The sequence below is a fragment of the Gasterosteus aculeatus genome, chromosome 2, assembly GCF_964276395.1.
Source record: "Gasterosteus aculeatus chromosome 2, fGasAcu3.hap1.1, whole genome shotgun sequence".
NCBI lineage: Eukaryota > Metazoa > Chordata > Actinopteri > Perciformes > Gasterosteidae > Gasterosteus > Gasterosteus aculeatus.
This window is the reverse complement of record NC_135689.1, coordinates 12,223,114-12,247,590: the sequence shown is the minus strand read 5'-3', so window position 1 is coordinate 12,247,590 and position 24,477 is coordinate 12,223,114. Positions and strand designations below refer to the sequence as shown.

The 24,477-nt window shown below is 46.5% G+C and overlaps 1 protein-coding gene across 5 annotated transcripts in view; it reads right to left on the bottom strand.

The window, feature by feature from the left end:
• samd11 (sterile alpha motif domain containing 11) overlaps window positions 1–24,477 on the bottom strand; it is a 44,104-nt gene that overhangs the window by 16,097 nt on the left and 3,530 nt on the right. For all 5 annotated transcript variants that reach the window (XM_040192214.2, XM_040192216.2, XM_078093086.1 and 2 more), the window contains exons 3-5: window positions 16,154–16,329; window positions 9,038–9,147; window positions 2,380–2,472 (exon numbers count right to left, since the gene is read on the bottom strand). In XM_040192214.2, coding sequence (XP_040048148.1) covers window positions 2,380–2,472; window positions 9,038–9,147; window positions 16,154–16,329 — 379 coding nt within the window. The remainder of the gene's footprint in view (window positions 1–2,379; window positions 2,473–9,037; window positions 9,148–16,153; window positions 16,330–24,477) is intronic.

Below are 24,477 nucleotides of genomic sequence, written 5' to 3'. Positions count from 1 at the left end.
TCCCTGCTTTCCTTGCAGTTTGATTTTGAGTGGTGTGTTTAAAGGTTGGAGAATTGTGGGTTGTTTTCATTTAATCACACAATATCGTTTGGTCATTGCAGACACACCCGCTGGAGACCTGACTCCACTTACAAGAGTTTTTATTTAAACACCAGAATTTCCTTTGAGTCATTCTGAGAACTACGGCTTCGCGATTTGGAGGAAGGATGAACATTTGGTAACTTAAGAATTTCTTAAATTCAAAATGCACTAATTGCCATTGTAAACCTCATATACCTGAATTTTATACAATTTCTATCTGGCATTTTATTAATACTTCAATCTGCCAGTGCTTGTACACAGATTATTCACTAGGAAGGAAGCAAAGACGGCCTTGATGGACTGGAAAGTCCTTTGGATGAAGCTGTGCACATGCAACCATGCATTGTTAATGGTCGGCGCCTGACCCCAGGACGAACTCACCAGAAAGCACAGAACAACATTAATGTTGCTGTGAAAGGCGTTAAGTTGGGATCTTCTGTATTTTGACTATTTCCTAACGCAGAATACATAAAAGGCCCTGCTTCTTCCATCATATCTGTGTTCATGCGGTGTATGGTATCTATCCAGCGATCGGTCCCCATACTTAATCTCTCTCCCTGACCTCCCTCTCTCTGTCAATAGTAACATGATCTAAGGTATGGGTGGTGGGGGCAATGAGGAGGTGTTTTGGGACTTAGAGGAGGGAGAAATAGGATGAGGAGGAGGGAGAAGCAGAGGAACGCAGGGGTTATTTTTACCACCCTCCCTCTTATTGAAACCTGAGCCTGGCCCCGGGCAGGCGAGCAGGAGTGGCGCTAAGGCGTGGAGGTGGGTTGGAGGTGGTGGCGGCGGAGAAGGCAGGCACGCAAGCATCTCCGTCTCCACTGCCAAGCTTCAGCTAATTCACCCAAGGTCCTGAAGTGTATGCGTGTGTGCACACACACACCTAGTCTGTGACTGTCTGAAGTTTTCTCGCTCTCTAAACACAGCATGGGGTAGCGATTTTGCAACAGAAAGAAAAACAGACACCATTTACACAGCGGCATCCAATTCTCTCTCTCTCTATTAGTCATTAAAGGATAGTGTCTGTCGTCAAACTTGGACAGCTTCTCTGGACAGCAGAATGCGCACACACACACACTTCCTCAGTAGCCCTTACCTAAATATATAGAAAATTGAGGAGATATGTAAGGCATATTCAGCTATTTTCTTTAAAAGCCCAAAACCAAACCATGCAGGCAAAGGAGCACAACACACAAGCCCCATTTGCCTTAAGAGGAAGCCATGCATCTTTCAGAAGCTGAGTTGAAACTAAATATGACCATAATGGCCGGGAATGAGTGCTCCCCTACTCAGATAAAGAGTCCACAGACGGGCGGGCTGATGTTGGTCAAAGGTCACTCAGGGGGCAAAGGTTAACTCCAGGCTTAGGCTGCACACTTAAATATGCACTTACAGAATTACCATCACCCATCTCATTTTTACACGGAATTTAACCAAAATAAAATAACGTTACTGTTTTTTTTTGTGAAGCTTACACGTGCTTCTGGGGAGTGTGTGTCTTTGTGTGTAAACGTTGTTCCGTTGTCTCCGGAGATGAGGCTGGATGTGCGGTGAGCTGCCCTTGGTTTCGCGGTTTTGCCTGCTGTATAATGCATCAGTCAGGAAGTCTTCCGCAGGAGCCCAGAGGGACGGCTGTGCCGGCTCCTCGCTGGGCGCCTGGTTTCTCGCCGCATGAGGGAAATATGAATAATAGAGGATGGCGACCGGATCGCAGCGCAACAGCGGGGAACTGTCCTGCTAACGTATGTCTTTATGTTGTTCCCATGTCATATATAGAGAGCCGATGAAAAGACAACAAACTATTTTATAGCAAAAAGTATATTCCATCAACAGGGGCCATTGTCTAACCTATTGTAACATTTAAATACTATATTAGTGTGTTCGGTGTTTGGAGTTACCCTAGGCCTTTCCCCACCCTGTAGAATATGTTTTCTTGTTAAAATATTGGTTGTCATTGGAACTATTTTCTGCTTTCACTGCTGATGTAGTCACACAGGCCTGTTGAGTGACCAGAGGAATTGTGAGTTGCAGAAAATTTTCAGCGTTTTTATTGTCATTTCTCATTGTTTCAGCAGCACAAATGATCCTTTTGAAGGGCTGTTGGTGTGGCAGCAGAATGTAGTAGTCAAAGATCAGCAGGTAAAAACTTGCATGTCTCCCTCTCCACTCTGTAGCTTCCATCCTTTATCTTTAACCCAGCAGTCCTGTCCGCATTTCCCACAATTTTCCCTTTTCTGTCACAGAACTTTCATTAAAGCACACGTGTAAAGTCACAAACACCGTGCATGGTCTTACCTTTGGGGGATACGCTACGCGACTTCTTGCTGTCAGAGGGACACTCGCTGCTACTGTTGGGGGAGAAGCTTCTTCTCTTTCCTAGAAGGTCATCTACACAATGAGAGAAAGAGCAGTAAGTGAAATGACCAAAGGAAAAGCTCGACATTGAAGCTCCGCTCTATGCCTCCTCGTGTGAGTGAGTGAAACAGAGCAAAAGACGAGGGAGAAACGTGACGGAGAGAAAGGGAGCAGGTAAAGGATGCCACTGGCGTCTGGAGATTTGCTTGCTCGGTCAGGTGTGAGGGGGGGGGGGGCCGGCACCGCCGTGGATGACAGATCCGCCTCATTCATTCACGTGGGTGCGTCTGTTTGAAGAAGGGCTCCGTCTCTCTGTTTCTCCTCAACGTCTCGTCTTAAAGTGTTATCACTATTCTGCCGCTCTCCTCTCGGCACTTCCCCTTTTTCCAGATGTTAGCACAAAAAGCTCCGTCTGACTGGACTTAAGTGCGCGAGAGCCTCTCAGCTGCTTGAGAAATCACTCTCAGCCTACATCACGTCTGCAGCGTGTGTTATTTGGGGGGTTTTCTACCTCCACAACAGATACTCCCTTTTCTCCTGTTGCTGCCCTCCCCTCACAAACACACTTCTGATCGTCTTGCCTCATTTCTCATTTCTTTGTCTCTCCCTCTTGGTGTGCTTGAAACCTCCTCCCATTAGGAGTTCTCTCCCTCCTCCCATTTCCCCCAACCCCCACCCCCCACCTCCCCCTACCTCCTCCCCTGCCGCCAAAGAGGAGCATCTAGTGTACAATTACGGCACCCCCTACTGCCGCCGCCGCCGTCTCCTCCTCCCCTCTCATCCCTCTCTTCCCTCCCACCCGATCGCCTCACCTCCTACCCCCCCCCCCCCCCCATACACACCTCGAATCAATACGGGCCTAATCAGGGAGAGAGGGGATGCAGAACACATTGCATGCAGTGCCGGAAGGAAGGAAAAGGCTGTTTGTCATTGCGCTCTCTTTTTCAATCTGATACTTTTTTTTTTTTCTCCGAATTGGTTTCTTCCTCCACACAGACGGCCAAGCCGCAGCAGCAACTGCTTCCCTTCTCTTTTTTCACACTTTCTCTCTCACTTCTCAGTGTGTATTTATAAGGACCCCCCCCCCCCCCCTCCCAACTGCCCCCTCCCTCACGGAGAACAAATCCTGTCTCTTTCAGTCTCTTTTTCAACAAAGCAATTTTTCACCATTTGCACAGCATGTGTAAACAGTGCACAGAAACAATGAACACAGCCTTTGTTTTTTTTTATATGGTAATTTTGTTACAATACCCAATCAAACATTCAGCGTGGTTACATGGATTCCAATAACTGGCTTAGTCGGACTGAAATCAAATTATCCGTTTCATGTAAACACCTTTGTCCGACTATGTGCGGTCCGACTACGATCCGACTAACACCCCTGGATAACTCCATCCGAACCAGTTGATAGTTTGACTATTGCGGCATGTAACGGTGAATCGGATAAGGAACTGGACTTTGCGTCTTTGCTTTCGGCCAACGATTCAATTTATTCACTGCCATGTATATTGGGATAATAGCACTTGCCCCGAAAGATAGCATAGTCCGACTAAGCAAAGATTCCAATTATACCATCATGTAAACACACTGAGTTGGCAGTTTTTGTCATGTGTCCACTCCTGTCTACTTGCTACCTTAGCAACACCCGGACAGTCATCGACAGAGGAGTGAAGTCTGACCTTTAACCCCTAACCTATCACCCAAACCCATGCTATTTCTTCACTATGACAAGACACGGATCGGCAAGGACGGGACAGCGAGGCAGAGAGACATGTAGACGGGACTCCTAGGATTTTGTTTGGCTGCTGAAGGAACCCCAGTGTTGATGAGAGGGCGAGCGAGCACACAAGAAAGGGAGAGAGTGAGCTTCACTAATGATCCAGTGTTTGATGTTGCCTCTCAGGTCCTGAGGAGATCCACTCCCTATATACCATCTTAAGGAGACAGTGCAGGGAAGGCGGGACGCTAATGGACATACACACGCCTATTGAATGTATATCTACTTTTTCTGTCAGAACCTTTACATCTCATTCTGTTTTTCTTCTCATTTTCAAATCCCGTCTACTGCTTTTCTTTAAAAAAAAATAACTCAAAAAAATACGGCATCCGTCTTTTTGCTGGGATATTAACAAAGAAAGCGAGAATCCCATTAGTTAAACCCCCAAACACACCACATACACACACATACCCTCTCATGATCAAACGCATACACTTGAGGCGTCTCATGAGCCGACCTCACTCAAGACACTTCGTCTCCTGAGCGCCCGAGGGCCAGACATTTGAGGGCGGAAAGCTTTTAAAGCCAATTAAATGGGGATCTTAGAGCACCGCCGCTCCCTTTTGACGCCGAACCCTGAGCTCTGCTAGCGTCTATGCTAACACTTTTACTAGTCAAGTTTGCCACCCCGGGCATTTACCTACCACCTGCTTGTTAATACTGCTGGAGAACTAATGGTTATGGAGTTGACTCCTTTTCAACCACCCGGTATTCTAGCCTTTCCCTTAGTTCCCCGTTGCTAGTTAACCTCCTCCCTATTTGCAGTTCCTCCTACTTGGCGAACAGAGGGATGAAAACAGAAGGGCGGATAGAGAAAAGAGGAAGCCGCGGGACTTAAATCCCCGTCTTTCATGTGACACCACCGGGGCGAACCATCACGCGAGCATTCCTCTTCACTCTCGGATTTCCTCTCCTCCCTCAAACTTTAGTCGTCTTCCTCTGCACCCTCCATCCCATGCAGGGCGGCGACAGCTCCGACAGCCAGACTCCTTAATTCCTCTCTTACTCCGTTAATCTGTCATCTTTATCAGGCCGGTGAGGGGGGCTGTGGGGATGGGGCGGTGGGGGTGGGCGGGGGTGACAGGCGGGGACGCAGGGTGGGCCGCCAGCCGCAGCCCCCCGATCAATCTCCACATTACAGCTGACAGAATGGTGCTAATAACTTATTGATCCCCCCCCCCCCCCCTTCCGTGCGGCGGGGCCTCCGCCGGCCCTGAAAGCCCTGCCATTGATTGGCTTACAGGCCGATGCAGCTGGGAAGAGTGAGGGGAGGATGGGGGAGGAATGGGGGTGGTGGATGGGGAGAGAGGCGCTTCTGCTCACGCTGAGGAGAGGATGTGCCACCTCCAACACGTGCAAATGTGCACACTCAGTAACACTGATCCACTGTTTGTCGTGTTCTACGTCTTTTCAACAGGGAGAGAGTAGTCAAAAGAGGAGGAGAGAAGAACACAAATATAGAAGGAGAAAGAGAATCATGGAGAAAGATTTGTGTCAACTGACTAAAGTACGAGTGACCGTAAAGTGAAAATATAGTACATTGTCATATAAATAAATGTCCCCCTTTGAAAGCAGATAGTTAAAACCTACTGGCTATTTAGAGAAGGTTTTATTGTTGTCGCCCTATAGGCCTTGGTCAGGTGCAGCAGTACGTATTTCCTGTAAAGGTCTGATGATTAAAGAAAAAATGATTTCCAGCATCATTGTTTTGTTTTCCAAAGTTCTGATAGTTACTTTGAAAATGTAACGTTTGTAGGGGATTAAAATTTGTGCAGCACGAGCCCCTTTTGAGTTTGTCAAAACTGAACGTGCTTACATACAAAGAAAATATAGGAAAAGGAAGGAAAAATATTTTTTGGGATGGAAATTGAGTAATTTGGTGTTACCTACAATTATTTTTCTTTTTTATTCCAAAGGTACCATAAAAGAATTATGTTACGTATCAAATAAAGGGAAGAAACAAACAAAGAAAATTACGTTCTGTATTTTAACTTCTCTTCTGTGCTCTGAAAAGAAGAAACTCGTATTTTCAATATTTATTCAGCACTTTATTTGGGCGCCTGTGAATTTTGTCTTTTGACAGGAGCATTAGCATTGTGTTTAGGAACAAAACAATAAATAAACCTGAAAAAGCATTTTGTTATGGCAGTGGAATTACATTTCTAATAATATTATCTATTATAATATTATTTAAGAAATATTCTCAAATCTTGCTTTTGATTGTGTATGACAGAGCTAACAACCGTAGAAATCCCGGCGTGTTTACTTTTACTTAGAATTGCCTTACATTGCTAATCGAGTAAGTAGCTGGTAATATCTCACGAGCGATCCTCACTCTCAGTCCGTTTGAAAAAGCAGATCTTGCACAAACACGCTGCGCTGCAGATTCACACGCGAGCAAACATCTAAAACCAGGCATTTAAAACCACACATGGAAAGGTGCACACACAGAAATGTGCTCAGGCCCCAAACTAATGCTACAACCACACACACACACCGACCAGCTGTAACTGCCTCCGGGAGTCTGAGAGCAGGGAGCGGAGGGGCGGGGGGGAGGGGGGCGGGGGGAGAGAGCGGCGGCCCAAAAACACCTTATCTGCCCGTTTGAGTCTCCAGTCTGACCGCAGAGCCACGGTTTACAGTCTCCACAGGCAGCCAGACTCTCAGCGTCGGCGCCCCTGCTCTCCCCCTCCCTCCCCCCGTATAGCCAGCGGCTGGGGAGTGAGAGAGCAAATGAGGGAGGGAGGGAAGGAGAGAAGGAGGGAGGCAGGCCTCCTGTCTGTCCCTCAGATTTAATTAACGGCCCACTACGGCGCGGAGACGACCCGGCAAGCCTGCTTCCCTTTCCTCCTGACCCACACACACACAGACACACACACAAAGACGTCCGCCGCCATAGCTGCCGCCTGCCCTCCCCTGATACCACCACCGCATTCATCTCTCTCTCTCTCGCTCTCCATTTCTCTCTCTCTCCCCAAATGTTTCCTCTATCAATGCATCTCAGCCTCCGTTGCAGAATTTCCCTTTAGGTTATCCTTAATTTCCCTCCTATCTTTCTCTCACATTTTCTCCACAGTTTATAGAACGACTCGTGGAGGTGAAGTGACTGACAGAACAGAGTAAACACAATCTTGTGCGTTTACTGTCTAATTTATCTCAAAGTTAAATAATCCCCCGCTCTTAAACTTCAGGCACATTACACCCACCTTTATTTGGATGCAAATTTAAACCTTTGGTGATTTTTGCGTTGGCACACGTCTGCATAACTATGTGTTATTTGTGTGTAATTGGGCGTTTGTGAACGTGTGTGCGTCTAATTTCACTGGCAGACAGGGTTGGAGCCAGTGGCTGATCGGATTGGCCTTGTTTACAGACGCGCTGCGAGCAGCTTAGGCAGCCTGTTAATTCTCCCTTTGGTGCTCAAATGCAGAGATTTTAGGGTCGCACACCCCCTTAGCGTTGGCCACACTGTGCTCCCCTTTTCCTCCATCAACCCCCACCCACCCACCCACCTCTATCCCCTTGTGTCTTCCGCCATTACAATAACTACGCAGGGCTCTTATTCCCCATTACGTTCAGTGGCTGATTAGGAAGGTATTTGGGTGGAAATCCTTCACAAACCCGGGGTTTAAGACACTGGCGGGGTCGGCTGTTGAGCAGTCTGATACCCTCCACCCTCCACCCACCTCGGCTGATATCACAGGCACCGTATGGACAATTAATCTGGCAGACGGAGCAGCTGAGCGCACATAGGGTTGGTACGGAGGTGTCGGGTCTGGACTGAATATGGTCCTCGCCGTGCCTGTGGCTAATGTTATAATAAGGGACAGGTTGAATCCCGGGGCGACATTGGAGCCAGGTATGGTCTTTACTGATTTAATTAGGGGTGAATTTCAAAAAAACATTTGGACAATATGAGGGGATCTTTACAACAAATCTGTTTTTCTTATTAATGATCAGTATTTTTCATGCTTCCTGTTTGCAAAAGTCAGCAAATATTAGAATACATAACCTATTATAGTGATAATATTTTTTCTAATTGTTTTGAAACTGATTTCCTCAGGTTGAGCGTTGAGAAAAGACAATTAGACACACATTTTAAATAAGAAATTATACAAGAGCCTATTTTTAGCCATTTGTTGAGACAAAGCTGATAATCATCCACAAAACTCAGACCCTAAATATGACTCAAATATTAGCTCAAATCTGTTTTGTATCTGTCATATTGTCAAGTATGAGGATTATAAAATATGCAATTAAAGCAAGCATTTTACCTTGTTCAAATAAGGTACACGACAAGAACATTTGTCTTGAAAATATCCTTAAACACAAGGCGATTTTACAAACATATGTCTTTGAAGGCGAAACAATACCCTCATGCAAGCTACTTAACAAATAGCTGTGATTAAAGGCTGTCTGTGTTCTCTATGTAAGCCGTCAGAAAAGCTCTTAGCATGTGCACACCATGGTTCCTCTGCTCGTAAGAAATGGGATTAATGGCAAACAATGGTATTTATTCAGAAGTAATTTAAAACAGGGGGTTTAACAAAAATCCTGCATTGTGGCAGAGAATGTGGGAAGACCATTAAGTGATCAAATTGAGAGCGACCCCCAGAAATGAGTAATACGCTTATGTTAAATTCCCCCAAATCAAACAAATTAGGGTAAATGAAGTGGATAATGAAATGTTTACACGAGGAGATGTAAAGGGAAGGCATATCTTCAGTCTAAATGGAAATGAAAATAGAGAGGCAGAGAACAAAAAAAGACCACATGCCGGCGAACCTTTAAACACACATGCAGCATCACTGGGGGTCCTACCTGTGTGTCCGGTACTGGTGTTGTGGTCGGAGGCTGACTGGCCCTCGGGCATGCCGTGCTGTCTGGTGTGGTGCAGGTTGGAGATGATTGTAGAGAGGTCACTGTCACGACTGTAACACACACACACACACACACACACACACAGAAGGGAGGATAAACACACTTAAAAGCAGCCCCAAACAACCTTAATTCAACAATGCAGTCAAAACCAGTGTGCGATAGATCAGCAGCGCATAAATTCATACTCATTCCGGGCACTATTTACCACAAAAATCCTCCATCCAGACAGCACAGTCTAAACTTTCTAAAATGCATACCTAGCCACAGACTCAGCAGCTACAAGTGGCTGTCCTATCAGCGCTGAGGTGTGTAATACACTCTGACAGACTACCGCACCCAGCACTTTTGGGTCTCATCCCCGCTCACCTTCCACTCCAAGATGTATTAACGAACATATTCACTTGCAGCGTAAAATCGGACTTTGCTCTTTTTAACTTAGGCCGCCGACTGTTGTTTTAGAGATAAATGGCAATTGAATAATCCATGCATCCATGAAGCAATGAACCTTTGTTACATGACACTGCTCTGGTCTTCTTATCTACTGTCATGCCTGCACTTCAACCCGGGGTCCTTCACAACAAAACTGTCCATCCAAGAGTCTCCTGTTCTTCATCACCAAAACAAAGAGCAGGAAGAGCCACTCTGCCCTCACGAAGGCTTCACCAGCCGCCTTCCTTACCTCCATCCACACCAGTGGACTCTAACAACTGTGTCATGGAGGTATTTTATTGTAATCTGACTACCATCCTGGTTACAAATGGATGGAAAGCATACAGAATGGCAGCCGTGCAGCAACTGTGAAGTTACAGTGTAATAGCAAACAGCTTGTGTGGTAGGAGAGATACAGGGTTGAATATGTTTCGGGTGTCTAAATATAATTTACTGTTTACCACATAGAGGAACATCCCGAAGCCCAAATGAACCAGAAATTTAATTCAGTTGGTATCAGCATCCTCTCGTGTCAGTGGGAACTTTGTTTCAAGGCTTAACCAGCAACTTTATTGAACGCAGAATCATCTCCGATGGGGGTCTGGTATGACACAGCGAGCCCAGTTTATGGGACAGAAGCGGTGAAGGGTTCTTAGCTGCCACCACTATGACGAGGCCACACCATTTGCGGCTGCTGGATTTGGGTTTTTACAGTCCCATGATTACAGGCTCCTGCTGTAATGTCAGGCTGTCGGTTACTAAGCTGTTTTCCACACGCTAACAGAAAAGATGGAGGAAAGCCTGGAGGGCCTTAATGCTGGCTTCCCCGGTCACCTTTCAGTCATAGAGAACCAATGACTCAGACAAAACAATCTACGACTAATCTACTACCTGTTGCTAAGCAAGGAGACGCTTGATTGGGCTGTGACTTTGTGTTTCTAGAGTGGAACTTACTCAAATTAGAAGCGATGCCAATGTTTTTAGTTTTTACAAAAACAAAATGAGATGCAAGTCATGTAATAATGCATCTGTGTCACGTGGTGACAACACAGCACACATCACACACACTGCAGTTCCACTCTATCCACTGTAAGAAACTGCAGCCGAATCCATCAACCGGCTAGCTGCGAACACCACCCTCTGTCCGTCATTTAAAGTGATCACGATAATGCCATCGTGAACTTCTCAGAGAGGTGATGGGGTTGTTATCCCGGCGGCAAAGTAGCCGCTCTAAGCCACGAACGGCAAGGACATTGTTAGTCGCGGGTGATTAGCACACTTTTTCCTGAGCCGTCCCGCCTCGGCTCGGGCTAATGAGGTCCTGGCCCTATCCCTGCCCACCTCTGCCCTCCCTCAACCCCTCCACCCCCTCTTTCTCTGGGTGGAGGCAAGGTCACTCTCAAGCCTTGGAAGATGAGGGCAGGAGGTGGGGGGTGGGGTAGACGTATTTTAAAACCCAGTCACCTGAGTCAGCGCTCCCTAAGGAGCTCCTAAGGCCGGGGGTTAGCAGGGAAGGACGGGGGCGGCGGAGAGGATGGAGATGAGGATGGGGGCGGCGTGGGGGATATTTTGTGGCAGTCCAGCGTGATACCAAAGGAGGACACGAGCCGTCTTATCGGCCAGGTGCACGCCAATCATCTCATCCTCAGCTCATCCCTAAACCGGTCAGGGCCGCACCTCTCATCTCCAGCAAGAGGCACGCAGAACGAGACACTGGGAAGATACTGAGAATCATCAATAAGTGAAAATCCTCAACGTCTGTCATGCTTTACACCCGTTTTACTGAGACGACGCCCCAAAACCTGTGCAACTTATCAGACACCTACGAGGGTTAGCGGTTAATTCTCCATCAATTTCTTATCAATTATTAAAAGAATAGTTTATGTAGCGATGGCAAAACAATCCATTTTTAATAAACTGAGCTCGGGGAATAGATGTGTTAAGCCCTTTTTCAAGTAAAATTTGATTAGAGTGAATATGTTGTCTAAACTTCTAAATGGAACTGCTCTAGGATTCGGATCAAAGAAGGCAAATGGCTAACTATCAGAACAAGCCTTCAATGCTTGGAAGTGTGATTGTCAATATATTTCAGACAATAATAATGTATCTGAATCACGTTTAAATAATTTATAAATCATGTATTACTTCAAAACATTTAAAAGAAACAAATATTGATTTGATTTTTTTTTGTTAAAAAGAGGTTGGGCTCTACTTCTACTTTTGCAGTTTCTTTGCAAAATAGTTCAAACAACATGAAAAAAAACCCTGTTCTTCTGGCAAAGGCTGTCGCCTCGGTATAAATGCCCAGTGGCGGCCTGCTGTGGCCTTGGCACGCGGCGCTGAGGTGGCGGCGCTTGAGGTCACAGTGTGAGCTGGCAGAAGCTGGCAGACCAGGCACCCTGACGCCATGTCTCACACCACCACTGGGAAAGTGCTGACAGACAGACAGCAGGGAGGTGAAGGTGGAGGAGGGGGGAGGGAGAGCGAGAGAAAGAGAGAGAAAAGAGAGAGACAGGTCGCAAGCGCTGTGTAACATCTGGTGCTCGCAGGTTTACAATGTACCCTCGTCTGCTCTGAAGACATCAGCACAAACACGGAGCCAACTCCAACCTGCACAGTCGGCCCACAGCGACATTCAAATAGTACCAGGCAATATGTAATAGTCATCAACCACAAAAATATGGTGCTGAGAAGTGCTGACAAAAAGAAGGAATCAAGTTTCTCCGACGGGAATGAAATCCTAATAAAAAAGTATTTTATTTAGGAAATACCTAAAAGCTTGAAGGATTATTAATCTTTTCCGTACACGGTTTACGCTTTGTCTGATTCCTACAAGCAACGGAAACACAATTGTCATGCGGCTCACAGCTGGATCGAAAGGCAACTGGGAACCCTGCAAGCAGAGGAGGGTAATGAATAAATAGAGAAATAGATACATAAATAACTAAGAGTAGCCAAGCTTCACTTCTCCTTGTTGTTCTTCTGCTGTACAGGCTGACATGAGTCGATAAGGCAGCCAAGGGAGGAAAGAAAAGTACAATAGAAATAGAATTCGGTAAGTTTGCCATGTTGCATTTAAGTTCCCCTGCAATCAGCCTCGCACGCGCTGCCGGTTTGACTGGTGATTTTCTCATCCTTATTATTTTGCCATATCTAAGACAAACCACGGATTACTGTGCTGACCATCCTCTAGTTGATTGGATAGAGCAGGGTTTTGTCTGTTAGCTCCCCGCGTGGAAACAACGAATGTCAGCTGCTGGCCAACGCCCAATCAACTACTAAACTGCTGTGACTCTGTTGCCATGGTTCCCGCCCGTGTAAACGCCACCAAAAAGTCTTGAAGCGGAAAGCTTCGCTAGCAAGCTATAAAACCTCCGAGCTCACTAATTAGTGCTTTAGGGGAGGGGAGGGTCATTTCCAGTCATTTCACACTGCCCCTGACCTCCGACTGGCACAAGGCAATGACACAGTTGTTCAATAAAGCCAGAGGACAAAATGTCAAACGCAACAGCAGCTAACTGAGCATCGCGGCCTTTCTTTCTCTGAGGTATTTGCATGTTATTGCACAGCTAGCAAGTACAGAGCACTATTAACAAATGGGATGCAATGCTGCTCCCTGAAAGTAGAGATTTTCACACTGATAGATGGACTGTAAAGTGAAACTAGAAAAACACTGGGATGCTAAGTAGTAATATCAGATTCCGTTTAATTTTTATGGATTTAAGCTTCCGGCTGCTTCTAATTTCACAAATCAGCCTCCAATCAGCATGAAAACCTGCAGCAGACCCACCGTGGTTCCTCTCTCTCAATGAGCACCAAAGCTCACCCTTAACTTTTAACTGGGGTAAAACTAAAGTAAAGCAATCAAGCGGACAACTATTCACGGGTGTAACCGCGTCCATCAAAATTACGCCCACAAAGACTCCATTCTGCTTAAGACACAGAATGATGAGATGGGTTGTTAGTAGGTTTTGTGGAATTCTGTATGTTGCTTGTTTCAATCATCTTCACTCCCTTCCAATTGCAAGAGCACAGGACGAGATGGACCATCCATGTGGGTTCATCAGCGTTTGCCGTCGACAGTCATTCTATGTCGCGGCTTTTGTAGGAGGAAGCGGAGGAAGTGACCAACTTAAAAACTGAAAAACTGCTTTGACGGTTTTGGTGAATGCTAAAACTGGGCATGGTGGATTTCTTTATCTTTCTATGAGGCAAAAGTTGAAAGACAGATGTCCTTAAAATCCATGCGGGTTGCCGACAATTACCCAGACGCAGTCAGCACTTTTCAATCAAAGCCTATTCATCTACGGCCAACTGGAACCAACACTGAAGTAATGCTTTCCCTTGAGTAAGACAGCAGCTCGTATGAAATATTTAGTCCCCGAGATGAATCCATATATGAGTGTTAATGAAAGTCCGATGCAATCAATCTGCAGCACTGACACCAGGGAAATACCCCAAAAAGTGATAACAAAACTAGACAGTTTTCACATTTCCGTTGTTGGGTTTCACAGGAGCCCCATTAAACTTTGGTTCTGACACCCCAAGCAGCTTCTGTGCACAAGTTATTTTGATAACAATTATAATGGGTTTGGCTCCGTGAGATGGCAGTATTTCAGTCTGTAGATGCTTGTTCTGCAGGACAACCGCAGGTCTATGGAGCACCGTGTAAACTAATTTTCTGTAAAGCCAGCAAATATTAGCATTAATCTGGTTAATTAAGAAGGTGGGCCGGTGTGTAATGAACTTGAGAGGACGTCCGGATGAGAATAACGTGCAACGGAAGCAGCACTTGTTGACACGGACAGACCGATCCTCTTAATGCAAAACCAGCGCCCCGACCCAACCAAACAATCTACTGCACAGCTAACATCATATACATATATTTATATCTAATTATATATGCTGAAGAATTATGCTGATTGCTGCTTTGACGGGCCCATGTAGATTAAAGGGCAATTTCTGTGCTGCCGCCAGCCTCGACGATGTGTGGATGAGACAGCGCAGTTACACTCACACATCCATACAGACGCCCTGTATTTTTCACATCCGTTGGCCAAATCCAATTTGTTAAGACCCTTCTACGACTCACTTACGAAGCTGCGGTCAATAGAAATCACATTTCCGTGATTGGACATCCCATTATCCCGTTCGTCCAGACTCGCGCATGGGGGGGGGATAAAGCAGGGCCGAGACGGATGCCCAGGACAGACCGGAGCTGCGGCTCCAGCGAGTCCGTCGCCTTTCAAAAGGGTAAAAGCCTGACATATTAGTCATAAGTGTTCTTTAAATTCATTATCATCTTAACACGCCAGGGGCACAAGTGTCAGGGGGAGGGGAAGCCCTGCAAATGAGGTTAGCAGATCCATTTAAAGCTTCACAGTTGCTGTGCTGTCCGCCGTGTCACACGCCAAGTCTCAAGACATAAAAAAAAAAAACGCCCCGTCTGTAATGAGGTTGCACAAGCTGCTCATAATGCAGCTGGGGACTTTCTCTGGTTAATCAATGAACAGCTTCTGCATCATATCTGTCCGTGGTCTGCCATGTACAAACCAAGTTATCACAAATCCATGTGATGCTTATGCAATTTTTGAAAATGTCTCAATTCCTGTCACTTAAAATGGATCAAAGTAACGATTGTAAAGAGAGAAAATTCATTTTTTGGGGAATTCTTATATTTTCCGATTTGTAGCGAAGCAGCTTGCACGCCATCAGAAAGAGGGAGCGCCGCCTCTCAAAACTACTACTATTTTTGGCCTTTAGTTAAATGCAGTTCACATTTTTATGACAAACTCACTACTGCAACGCCTGAGAACTCTTCCTCATCCATTGTGATCAAACAGCCATTTACTGATGCACACTCAAATGCAGGGTTTGGTTTTACAAATGAATATTGAGGCAATATTATAATATCTCTATTCATTTTAGTCTGTCACGCCAACGCTAGCCATTTCCTAAACATGTTCAAATGTTTATACGGCACAGCACGATATGCAATGAAGCAGACTCGAGACAGACTCGTGTCAAGACAGACACATGGAGACTCGGTGGGGGCAACGAACGCAAACCAACGAACCAATTAGCACGTTGGAGGACGCACCGTTCCGTAAGTCGTCCAAAATCACAAGCTGTACGTTTATTTTTGAAACACGCTTCATCTGCACAACTCAAAATGAGTCCCCGACACCTCTAAATTATCCCAAAAATATCTTTTAGTGACTTCTGAAGTGTCAAAAAAAAGGTCCTGCTTTGGGGGGAAAAAAAAAATTGGACAAAACGGGAATTATTGCGCTGAGTACTTTTTGACTAAATAGGCGACTAGCATTGTCATTTCTTCCTGTGGCTATTTTACTACACAACGCACACATTTCAGGCACCATAAAAGCCAACGCAATTGCAACATGCATCAGTGTTCACTGAACACACACAGAAACAGGAACAAAGGTGTTCAAAAAGATATTCAGTCTTTTTGAGACCTGTCATGCGAGGAAAGAGTGTTTCGTATTATTTTGAAGAAGCAGACCGTTTAAAAAAGACATTTAAGCGGTCTAGGATATAAACTGGTGTCTGGCCAAATACTGGCATGGGACCCAAACATTAAACACGCCTTGTTCCCAGGGGCCTCACCTCTTTCTCATGATACTGTAATGCAACTCGTCCTCTTGTTTGATGTGGGTATGATCCCCACTGGCTCGATCGCTGCCTTCACTGTCGTCGCTGCTGAAGATGGAGGCCAGCTCCTTCTTGGGCACCCGGTTGGGGGGAAGGGGGATGGTGCGTTTCTCTGCCAAGCGTCCTCGGTTCTGCACGGAAAGGCACACGGCAGAGGGAGACTTCAGCAAAAAGCATTTTTGTATAACCTCAAAGTATTAGTGACTAATATATATGTAATATAATATATATGTATTAGTGACAAAGCATTTCTCCATTTGAAAGAGCCTTTTTCTATAGCGGCACATTGCGTTCTCTGGAAATGTAAACAGGACAAATCAAGACTTCAATGTAATAAAAAAAAAAAAAAAAAAGGATTTTCCACATGAATCCGTATTTCATACTTTTGGTTTTACTCTAAAACCAAAGTGAAGTGGAGAAAAGTCAGTTGGTTAATTTTGCTCCCGAGCAGCCAGGAGAAAGCTGAGAACAGAAAGGACAAAGAGGAGAGAGGTGCCTTGGGGGCATTAGGCAGCGAAGCTGGGCGACCTTTAATGTGACCTGAAGAGGTCACTGCCGATTAACACGGTCCTATTACAGAAGATAGGAGAGGGAGCGCCAAGCAGAGGAGTGGAGACACAAGATGAAGAAGGGAGAGATTGAGCCGGGGGAGGAAATTGGAGCAAGGGAAGGAGAAAAAGTTAACAGAGAAGAGAGGGAACGAGCAGATGTGGACTCAAACGGGTGAGAGTGGGTGAGAGAAAACACCAATATTCAAATCCAAACATGAGAGAGAGAGAGAAAGCTGCACAGAAGTAAGGCCTGCCCGGTGTGGAGTGGACTTACATTTGAAACTACATCCCCCCCTCTCTCCTCTCTGTGCTTACATCTCTTCCTCCCGTACGCCTTTAAGCCCTCCAGCTATCCCTTCCACCACACGCAACCCCACTCCCTCCCTCCCTCCCTCACCCCTTCCATCCCAGGAAGTGCGGCGGCATGAGTGGCAGGCGGGGGCAGGAGCAGGGATGTGGGGGCTCCTAGCCAAGAGGCAAACAGGTGCAGCCCCTCTGGAGTCTCTCAAATGGCAGACATTAAAAGGAGTGTGGGGGGGGTGGAAGAAAGAGAAAGATGAAAACATCCCCTAGGATGAGCAGGTCACAGAGTTCTGCACATTTCTCTCCTTTATTTTTTTTATCGTGCCTCTGCCAGAAAAAAAAAAGGTTTTCCCTCCTTTTGCCGCTGAGCTTTCTAAGTTCTGCTGCAGCGTTTAAAAGGACAGTGGATCCCTTTCTAATACTTATGTTACTTTCCCACAAGGCGCTGCTGCAGGACGTTACCGCCGGAGCTCCAACCGGACGCGGCCGAGTGAGGAGACCAGAGCGTGACATCGCATCAGAACAACGCCGCCGTTTCATCCGTCAGGCACACTCAAGCACGACGCTCTTCACATTGTCAGGGAAACATAAAACGGCACATACACACTATCACTACCTACACACACACACACACACACACACACACACCTGTTGCTGTTCCTTAGAGTTCCCCTCCAAACTAAAGCAGGGGATTTTACTTGGAGCATGCCAGCAAAACCCTGTATACAAGAATAGTTTGCCTCATGGACCAGTCGTGACTGAAGCGAGTGTGTGCGAGCGTGCAGACAACCACCCACATGGCCGTGACGTACCCAGGCTGACAGCCCCCCCCCGCCCCCCACCGCCGCCCCCCACACCGCCTCCCTCCTCCCGGAAAGCCCCAATCCTTTCTTTAGTGGCACTGACGCAGAACCGGGGGTGAGCTCCCACTGCTTCCGGCAACACTTCCGCAGCACGGGGGAGGGCTCTCCGAAACAAAACACGAAGCAAAACACACCCCTGGCAGCCCACGTAGGGCGCTCAGAGGAAGGGCGCCTGAGCGCTCAGGCACGTACGGGCACGCTCGCACGCGCAAGCATGCGCACTGGAGCTGAGGCAACCTTACTGTGTGTGGTCAACCTCCTTTTCGGCCATGGAAAAAAGTCTCTCATAAACGTCCCACTAAAAGCACCTCTATGAATATCACCTCCCGCGCGTTCTGGCAGTCTGGCGGCCAAGAAATATATCTGGACGTCACATTTACAGCCAAAAGACGACGCACGTACCTATCGATGCGTCTGCACCGGGACAAACTGACCAACAAGGCCGCCACGAAAAACATTCAGAAACACGTCCCATCGTATATTCACGCAATACACTGATCCACTGAATGTTCTGTACACTGGAAGTTTAAATTAAATTACCTTATCATACAGGATGGCACGGAATGCTGTTGGATTGAAGACTGAAGCACTGGATACACTAATCTGGGTTGACTAAATCCTATGAAAATGGTTTTGAGAAAAGGCCTGAGACGTAGACCGCTTTAATATGGTCTTTCGAGGGACATAATCTGCATATATTCTTTGGGGTAGACATGGGTAATAAAGGGCTCATATTTTGAATAAAAGCAATCTGGTGATTAACGATGCCGGGCAATGTGTTTGAACAGCAATATACGCCTCTTTTAGTCATTAGGTTGGCGTAATGAATGCTTTCATGCTATTCAATGGTACGGTTTTGCTTTTAAAAACAGCAAAACGATTTTGTCCTGAAAAACGATACTGGATAATTTCAAGGGCTACATGTTGGCCAGCAAAGGCGTTAATTTCAAGCAGGAATTAAAAGGAAATTAGTGTTTTCTTTTAAAATTTATTTCAGACTTTCAAATGAGCTCTTGGTGGAAAAAGCGGACTAATAGGTGTTTTTTTCCTCCTCTTCCTTCTCTGCGTCTTTCCTGAAAGGTGCAGCGCCCTGCCGCTGGCTCCAACGAGCATTAGCGAGCGTGCGAACACAAACACACGCGCGCACACACATGCAAACACACACACACACACACACGCGCGCAAACACAGCGGTAGCCGCCCGTGACATTCCTGCAGCTGCGGCGCTCTCTCTCCCTCGCACGCGCCCCCCCAGCCATCTCCCCGGGGGACGAATGCCTAATGAGTCACGCGCCTGTCTGCCGTTACCTCGCAGCGTGTGTGTGTGTGTGTGTGTGTGTGTGTGTGTGTGTGTGTGTGTGTGTGTGTGTGTGTGTGTGTGTGTGTGTGTGTGTGTGTAGGCGGGATGGCGGGCCGACTTGGCGCGAGCACACTAGGGGGAAAGGGGGGAGGGGGGACGAGCAGACGACAGAGAAGGAGCGAGAGAAAATAAGAATGAGCGCGAGGAGGGAGGCGGAGGGGGACGAAGCAGTCATTACCGTGCTCACGTAACAAGGCCAAAGCGACCTGCGCGCGCCTGAGATCAAGTTCTTCACGCGACTCGCATCGTCACTTGGTTCGGTCTCCTCACCTCTGACTCGCGCGCTGAACTCTTCACAGGTGCACCCATAGAAGGTGATTAGCTACTACTTGTCAAATGGAGATCGCTCGGTATGCAAACCTGATTACTGTGGATAATCAGGTTAGAGCAATAGATCAATTATAGTGTTTACGTGGTTCGTAGTAACCAGATTTACTCAGCAGCCCAATAATACAGTTGTGTTGTGTAAATTATGTGCTTCAAAGCATGTCTGAGGATTTGTAGTCGCCGGTAGAAAAGTTTCAACTGGACAACAAGGACAGAGAGACTGGGTTTATTTTTTGCTTTGATTAAATTTACCGTGCGCCTTTATACAAGATGTTTTACTTGAGATAGTTGTTATAATATGAATAATCCCAAAATAGTTTAGCAGTTTTCTTTTGCTTCACTACCATCTATTACAATGTTTGTTTATATAAACACCCATTTGCATCCGCTGCCCTTTGTGACCTTGCTGGTGCATTTTCAGCTTCAAAACACTGAACAAAATCAGACAAAGGCACACAATACTGTGTAGGCCGAAGAAAAGCGGAACGCCTTAAATCTGCCATATCTGGCTGTAATCAAATTAATAATCCGCCAAAACACATTTACCGCAATATCTGCCAGGTCAGGAAGTATCACGAACGGGTGTGAATAAAATGCTGTTATGTAATTAGAGACAGACTATCATTAGAATATAACGTGCATATCTATTTACAGGGGGTATAGGAATAAACACATTCTTCCACCACAAACACACACTTACCAAAACACACAAACATTTTAGAACAGCCACCATCATCATTCAGAAAGTATACTGTTCAATATTCTCAGAAACACACACACACACACACACAGACTATATCTTCTTAAACATTTGGTACATCAACAAGTGTGACTCAGAACCTAAAAGTGGTCATTTTGTGTGCAGGGCGTCTTGTGCCATGTTACTATGGGTCACCTGTAACTAAAACGCACTGCAGCGCTTAGCTTTTATATGTTCAGTCAAATTCTTTGAAGAATTCCGGCGGCGGTAGATGTGTATCATTTCTTTTATATCGCAGCACCGCCTGAGTGGTTTCACATGCAGCCATATGCACATTATACTTTACATATTGCACAAGGAACAAAGCGCCACCACAATAAATTTGCCTTGAGACCGAGAATGAACATTATCAAGTAAAAATCCTTTAACTGCAAATTTACTTCGCACTTTGCACACAAAATAAATTCAGTTCAAGGCTGTGTGAGAGACAGGGGGAAGAAAACTGAGAAAGCACTGTAGGGCAGACAGGCATGCGACCAAGTACCCCAACTAAACCCCCCCCCCAAACACACACACACACACACACACACACACACACACACACACACACACACACTCCTGCACCCTCGGCCCCCGCGCGCTGAGCAGAGCGGGCAGTTGCAGCCCAGTGGAGCGGCACAGGGCGGTTGGGGGGGAGGGGGTAGTGTGTGTGGGGGGGAGGGCGGTGCACAGAGAGCGAGTGGCGGCGGAGAGGAGGAAGGAGGGGGGGCTGCTCGGGCGGCGCTGGGAGGTCAGTGGCGGTGCAGTCAAGCGTGGCAGCGCGCCTCTGTCTCTCCCATTTCCCTCTTGTTCCCTCCTCCCTTCGTCTCGCTGTGTTTGGGGAGGCCCACCGACGCCTCCCCAGGAGCGCTTCATGGACAGGTAACGACTGAGCCGTCCCCCCCCCACCCTCCCCCCAGACAAACACGGGGGAAGTGGAGGTCGTGGTTGGTAAATTCAACTCATCTGTTCTCCTGCGTGGGCCCCAATTTGATCCTGACAATAACTAGTATGACACATAAAAGATCAACAATCTTGAGACAGCTTCTTTGAATCCACTAGCACGTTGTACAAAGTACGGTCTAACATGTATCAGGGCTCAATCTATGAAACATAAATACACAAACATATACACAACTTGAACAATGAGCATGAATTACGCCGGGGAAGGAAAGCAAAGATAAACTGAGAATACCCTCACTAATGCTAGCATTTTAAAAAGTACCCTTTATGAGTCTTCAATTGTTCTCGTGCAGACTTTTTAGCTCATTAGTATCAGACAAAAACAACACACTAAGGGTGGAAGCTATATATGTTTACCACGGTTTAAATACACATCATACATCCAAAATATGACGATCAACACATTCAGAATTGTAATACACCTACATATCGCCAATAAACCACACATAAAATGTAGTGAACCAGTGTACTTATCAACGTACGAGTACACATACGACAGAACATCACTGTCTGCAAAGGCCTGATGTGACGGAACACGCATTTAACTATCAGGAAATCCCATGGCGACCTACAGTTACACACACACACACACACACACACACACAGACACACAAGATGTTAGGAGGAGGGGTTTTAGAAATATTGCTTTTGGCTTTGTGGTGATAAGCCGCATTTAGCCAATAGACAGATGCTCCAACTTAATTTAGCTGCCTGTTAACACGCACCTGCACCCAAACACACACACACATCCACTCATATAGAGAGCGACACTTTAAGAAGAAGCTCATGTACACAGGCAGACACATGGAGTTCTGACATTTGCTGATAGACACTAGCGGCTAAAGGCTTGTTGAACTGTTTATTTTAATGGAGTTATTCATGGATAGAACGACAAGCTAGACTGCAAGAGTTTTGGCTAGTGAGTTTTTTTTATATTCCAATATATTCCAATTTGTCTTAATCTTTATAAGCAACATTACAGTGCACATAACATTAGCGTTTTTATATAATCATTTTATATCATCTCAAATGTGTCCAATACTCAAAAACAGACGCAGAAATGCATAAACGTACTCAACCTGAGCACAGTTCTGTGCACTTCTGGGCCAACGACCGCTTCCAGTGTTACCATAGCAACATAACCTCAGCAACACACATGCAAGCACAAATACACAACACAGAAGCAGTGTACAGTAGGTAGTTCATCTAGAAAGACAACTCAACAAATCCCATAACCGCTCAACTTCTGTTATTTCCATAAATATTTTGCACTTTGATTTTAATTCTCTTTTTCCCCATTAACACCATTGGAAGTGGCATCATGAAAATGTCAGTCAGTCATCACCGCCGCCGCTCATCCCTCATACAGGGTCGCGAGGGGGCAGGGGTCAATCCAAGCCCAGTCGGGCGAGAGACGGGGTAGACATGAACATCATGAAAACTAAAATGAAAATGAAGAAAATATGATAGAAAATACTTTTGTGCAAGAATTGTGTATATGGGTGTCTTTGTGTGTCTGTGTATGGGTGTGTGTGTGTGTGTATTTCATTCCACTTTGCAAGAGGAGCCCTTGATTGAAAGAGGTCTTTACGAGCCGGAGGAGGGGAGTGTAATTTCCTCCCGGCCTCCGCCGGTTCCGCTGAAATAACAGAGCAGAGGAAGCCCAGCTCTCCCGGGAGGAGACGCGCGCACGAGCACACACATGCGCACACACACAGCAAGCAGGCAAGTCAAGCCAGCCGTTGAGGGTGTACGAATAATCACCGGCATGCACGTATTGCGACACAGAAACAAAGCAACACATATGTACAGTGTGTACATACAGAGCCGAGACCAAAAAAGTACATACGAGATTGAGTATTCTTTCGTGCAAAAGAATGACATCCGGTCCAAAACACACAAAATACGCCACAGCTAACAATTCCAATGGGCCACTTAGATAACAGTTTAAGTTGAGAACTCATTTAAGCACTTGATTATCACATAACATGGTTAATAGCTTCGAAAGGTAGTTATCCACATGCCAATAAGAGTGGATAAACAGCGTCATCGGCACATTAAATTGTACTCCGTTATAAACAGCTCGAGCGGGGGTCAACGCAGCTCATTAACTTCCACGAGCTCGGAGGAGGCAGGTGAGAAGTCTTCCCATCAGCGGCTTTGCTTTTTCATGATCACTTTCGTCGGGCCTACAGCGAAACAGGATCACTCAAAGTTCAGCCATCAAACTTTCAGAATCAATGACTGCATGAGGTGATTTGTGTAAGCAGGCCGGCATATAGGGGGTAGTGAGAGAGAGAGAGAGAGAGAGAGAGAGAGAGCTCATCAGTGGGGGAGTGCTGGCTGCCCTGAGGGGAAGTCACGGGGGAGAGAGGGAGACGCCAGTGCAGGCCACACAATCCCCTCTGCCGCCCCCAACCCCCCCTCCCCCTCCTCCGCCTAACCCTCAGCGCCTCGCTGCCAACATACTTAGCCTGTGTGTGTGTGTGTGTGTGTGTGTGTGTGTGTGTGTGTGTGTGTGTGTGTGTGTGTGTGTGTGTGTGTGTGTGTGTGTGTGTGTGTGTGTGTGTGTGTGTGCGCGCGCGCGCGCGTATACAAAAGTGTCATGTTGGTATTCACTTGGTGGGTAAGTCTACGGGCTTCGGCCCCAGACAAGGAAAGGGAGAGAGAGCTACAACAACAACAACAACCTTGAAGCTCTCCTACCGCTGCTTACGTCAATAAATAACTAAGTTTTACTGTAACAGCTGTAATTGAAGCTCAGCTGCAGGAGCCGCAGCCAAAATCTAATCGCTTTGATATCTGCGATGAACCTGAACTTCAGCGAACACGCTCGAATCCTCCAGTAAAAAAATGGAGACCTATGCAAGCTGCTGGTTTAACAGCCTCCCTCCCCTCAGACGGCGGAACCCCGCGTGTGTCAGGGTGCAGGTCTTCATCTGTGGCTGTGAGAAATGTCACCAGTTTACCTGTATCACTCAAACACCTCCGGCTTATCTAAACCGCCTTCGCCTTGCGTGCCTCGCCCACAATAATCAGCAGTAGCCACGCTCAGTAGCTCGCTAAGCCTCTTACACCCTTCCCTCAAGATTAGTGCTTGGGAGCGACGACAGATGCGCTCCGTGGCGATAAGAGCACACGCGCCCGCGGGAGGCACGTGCACGCTCACACCT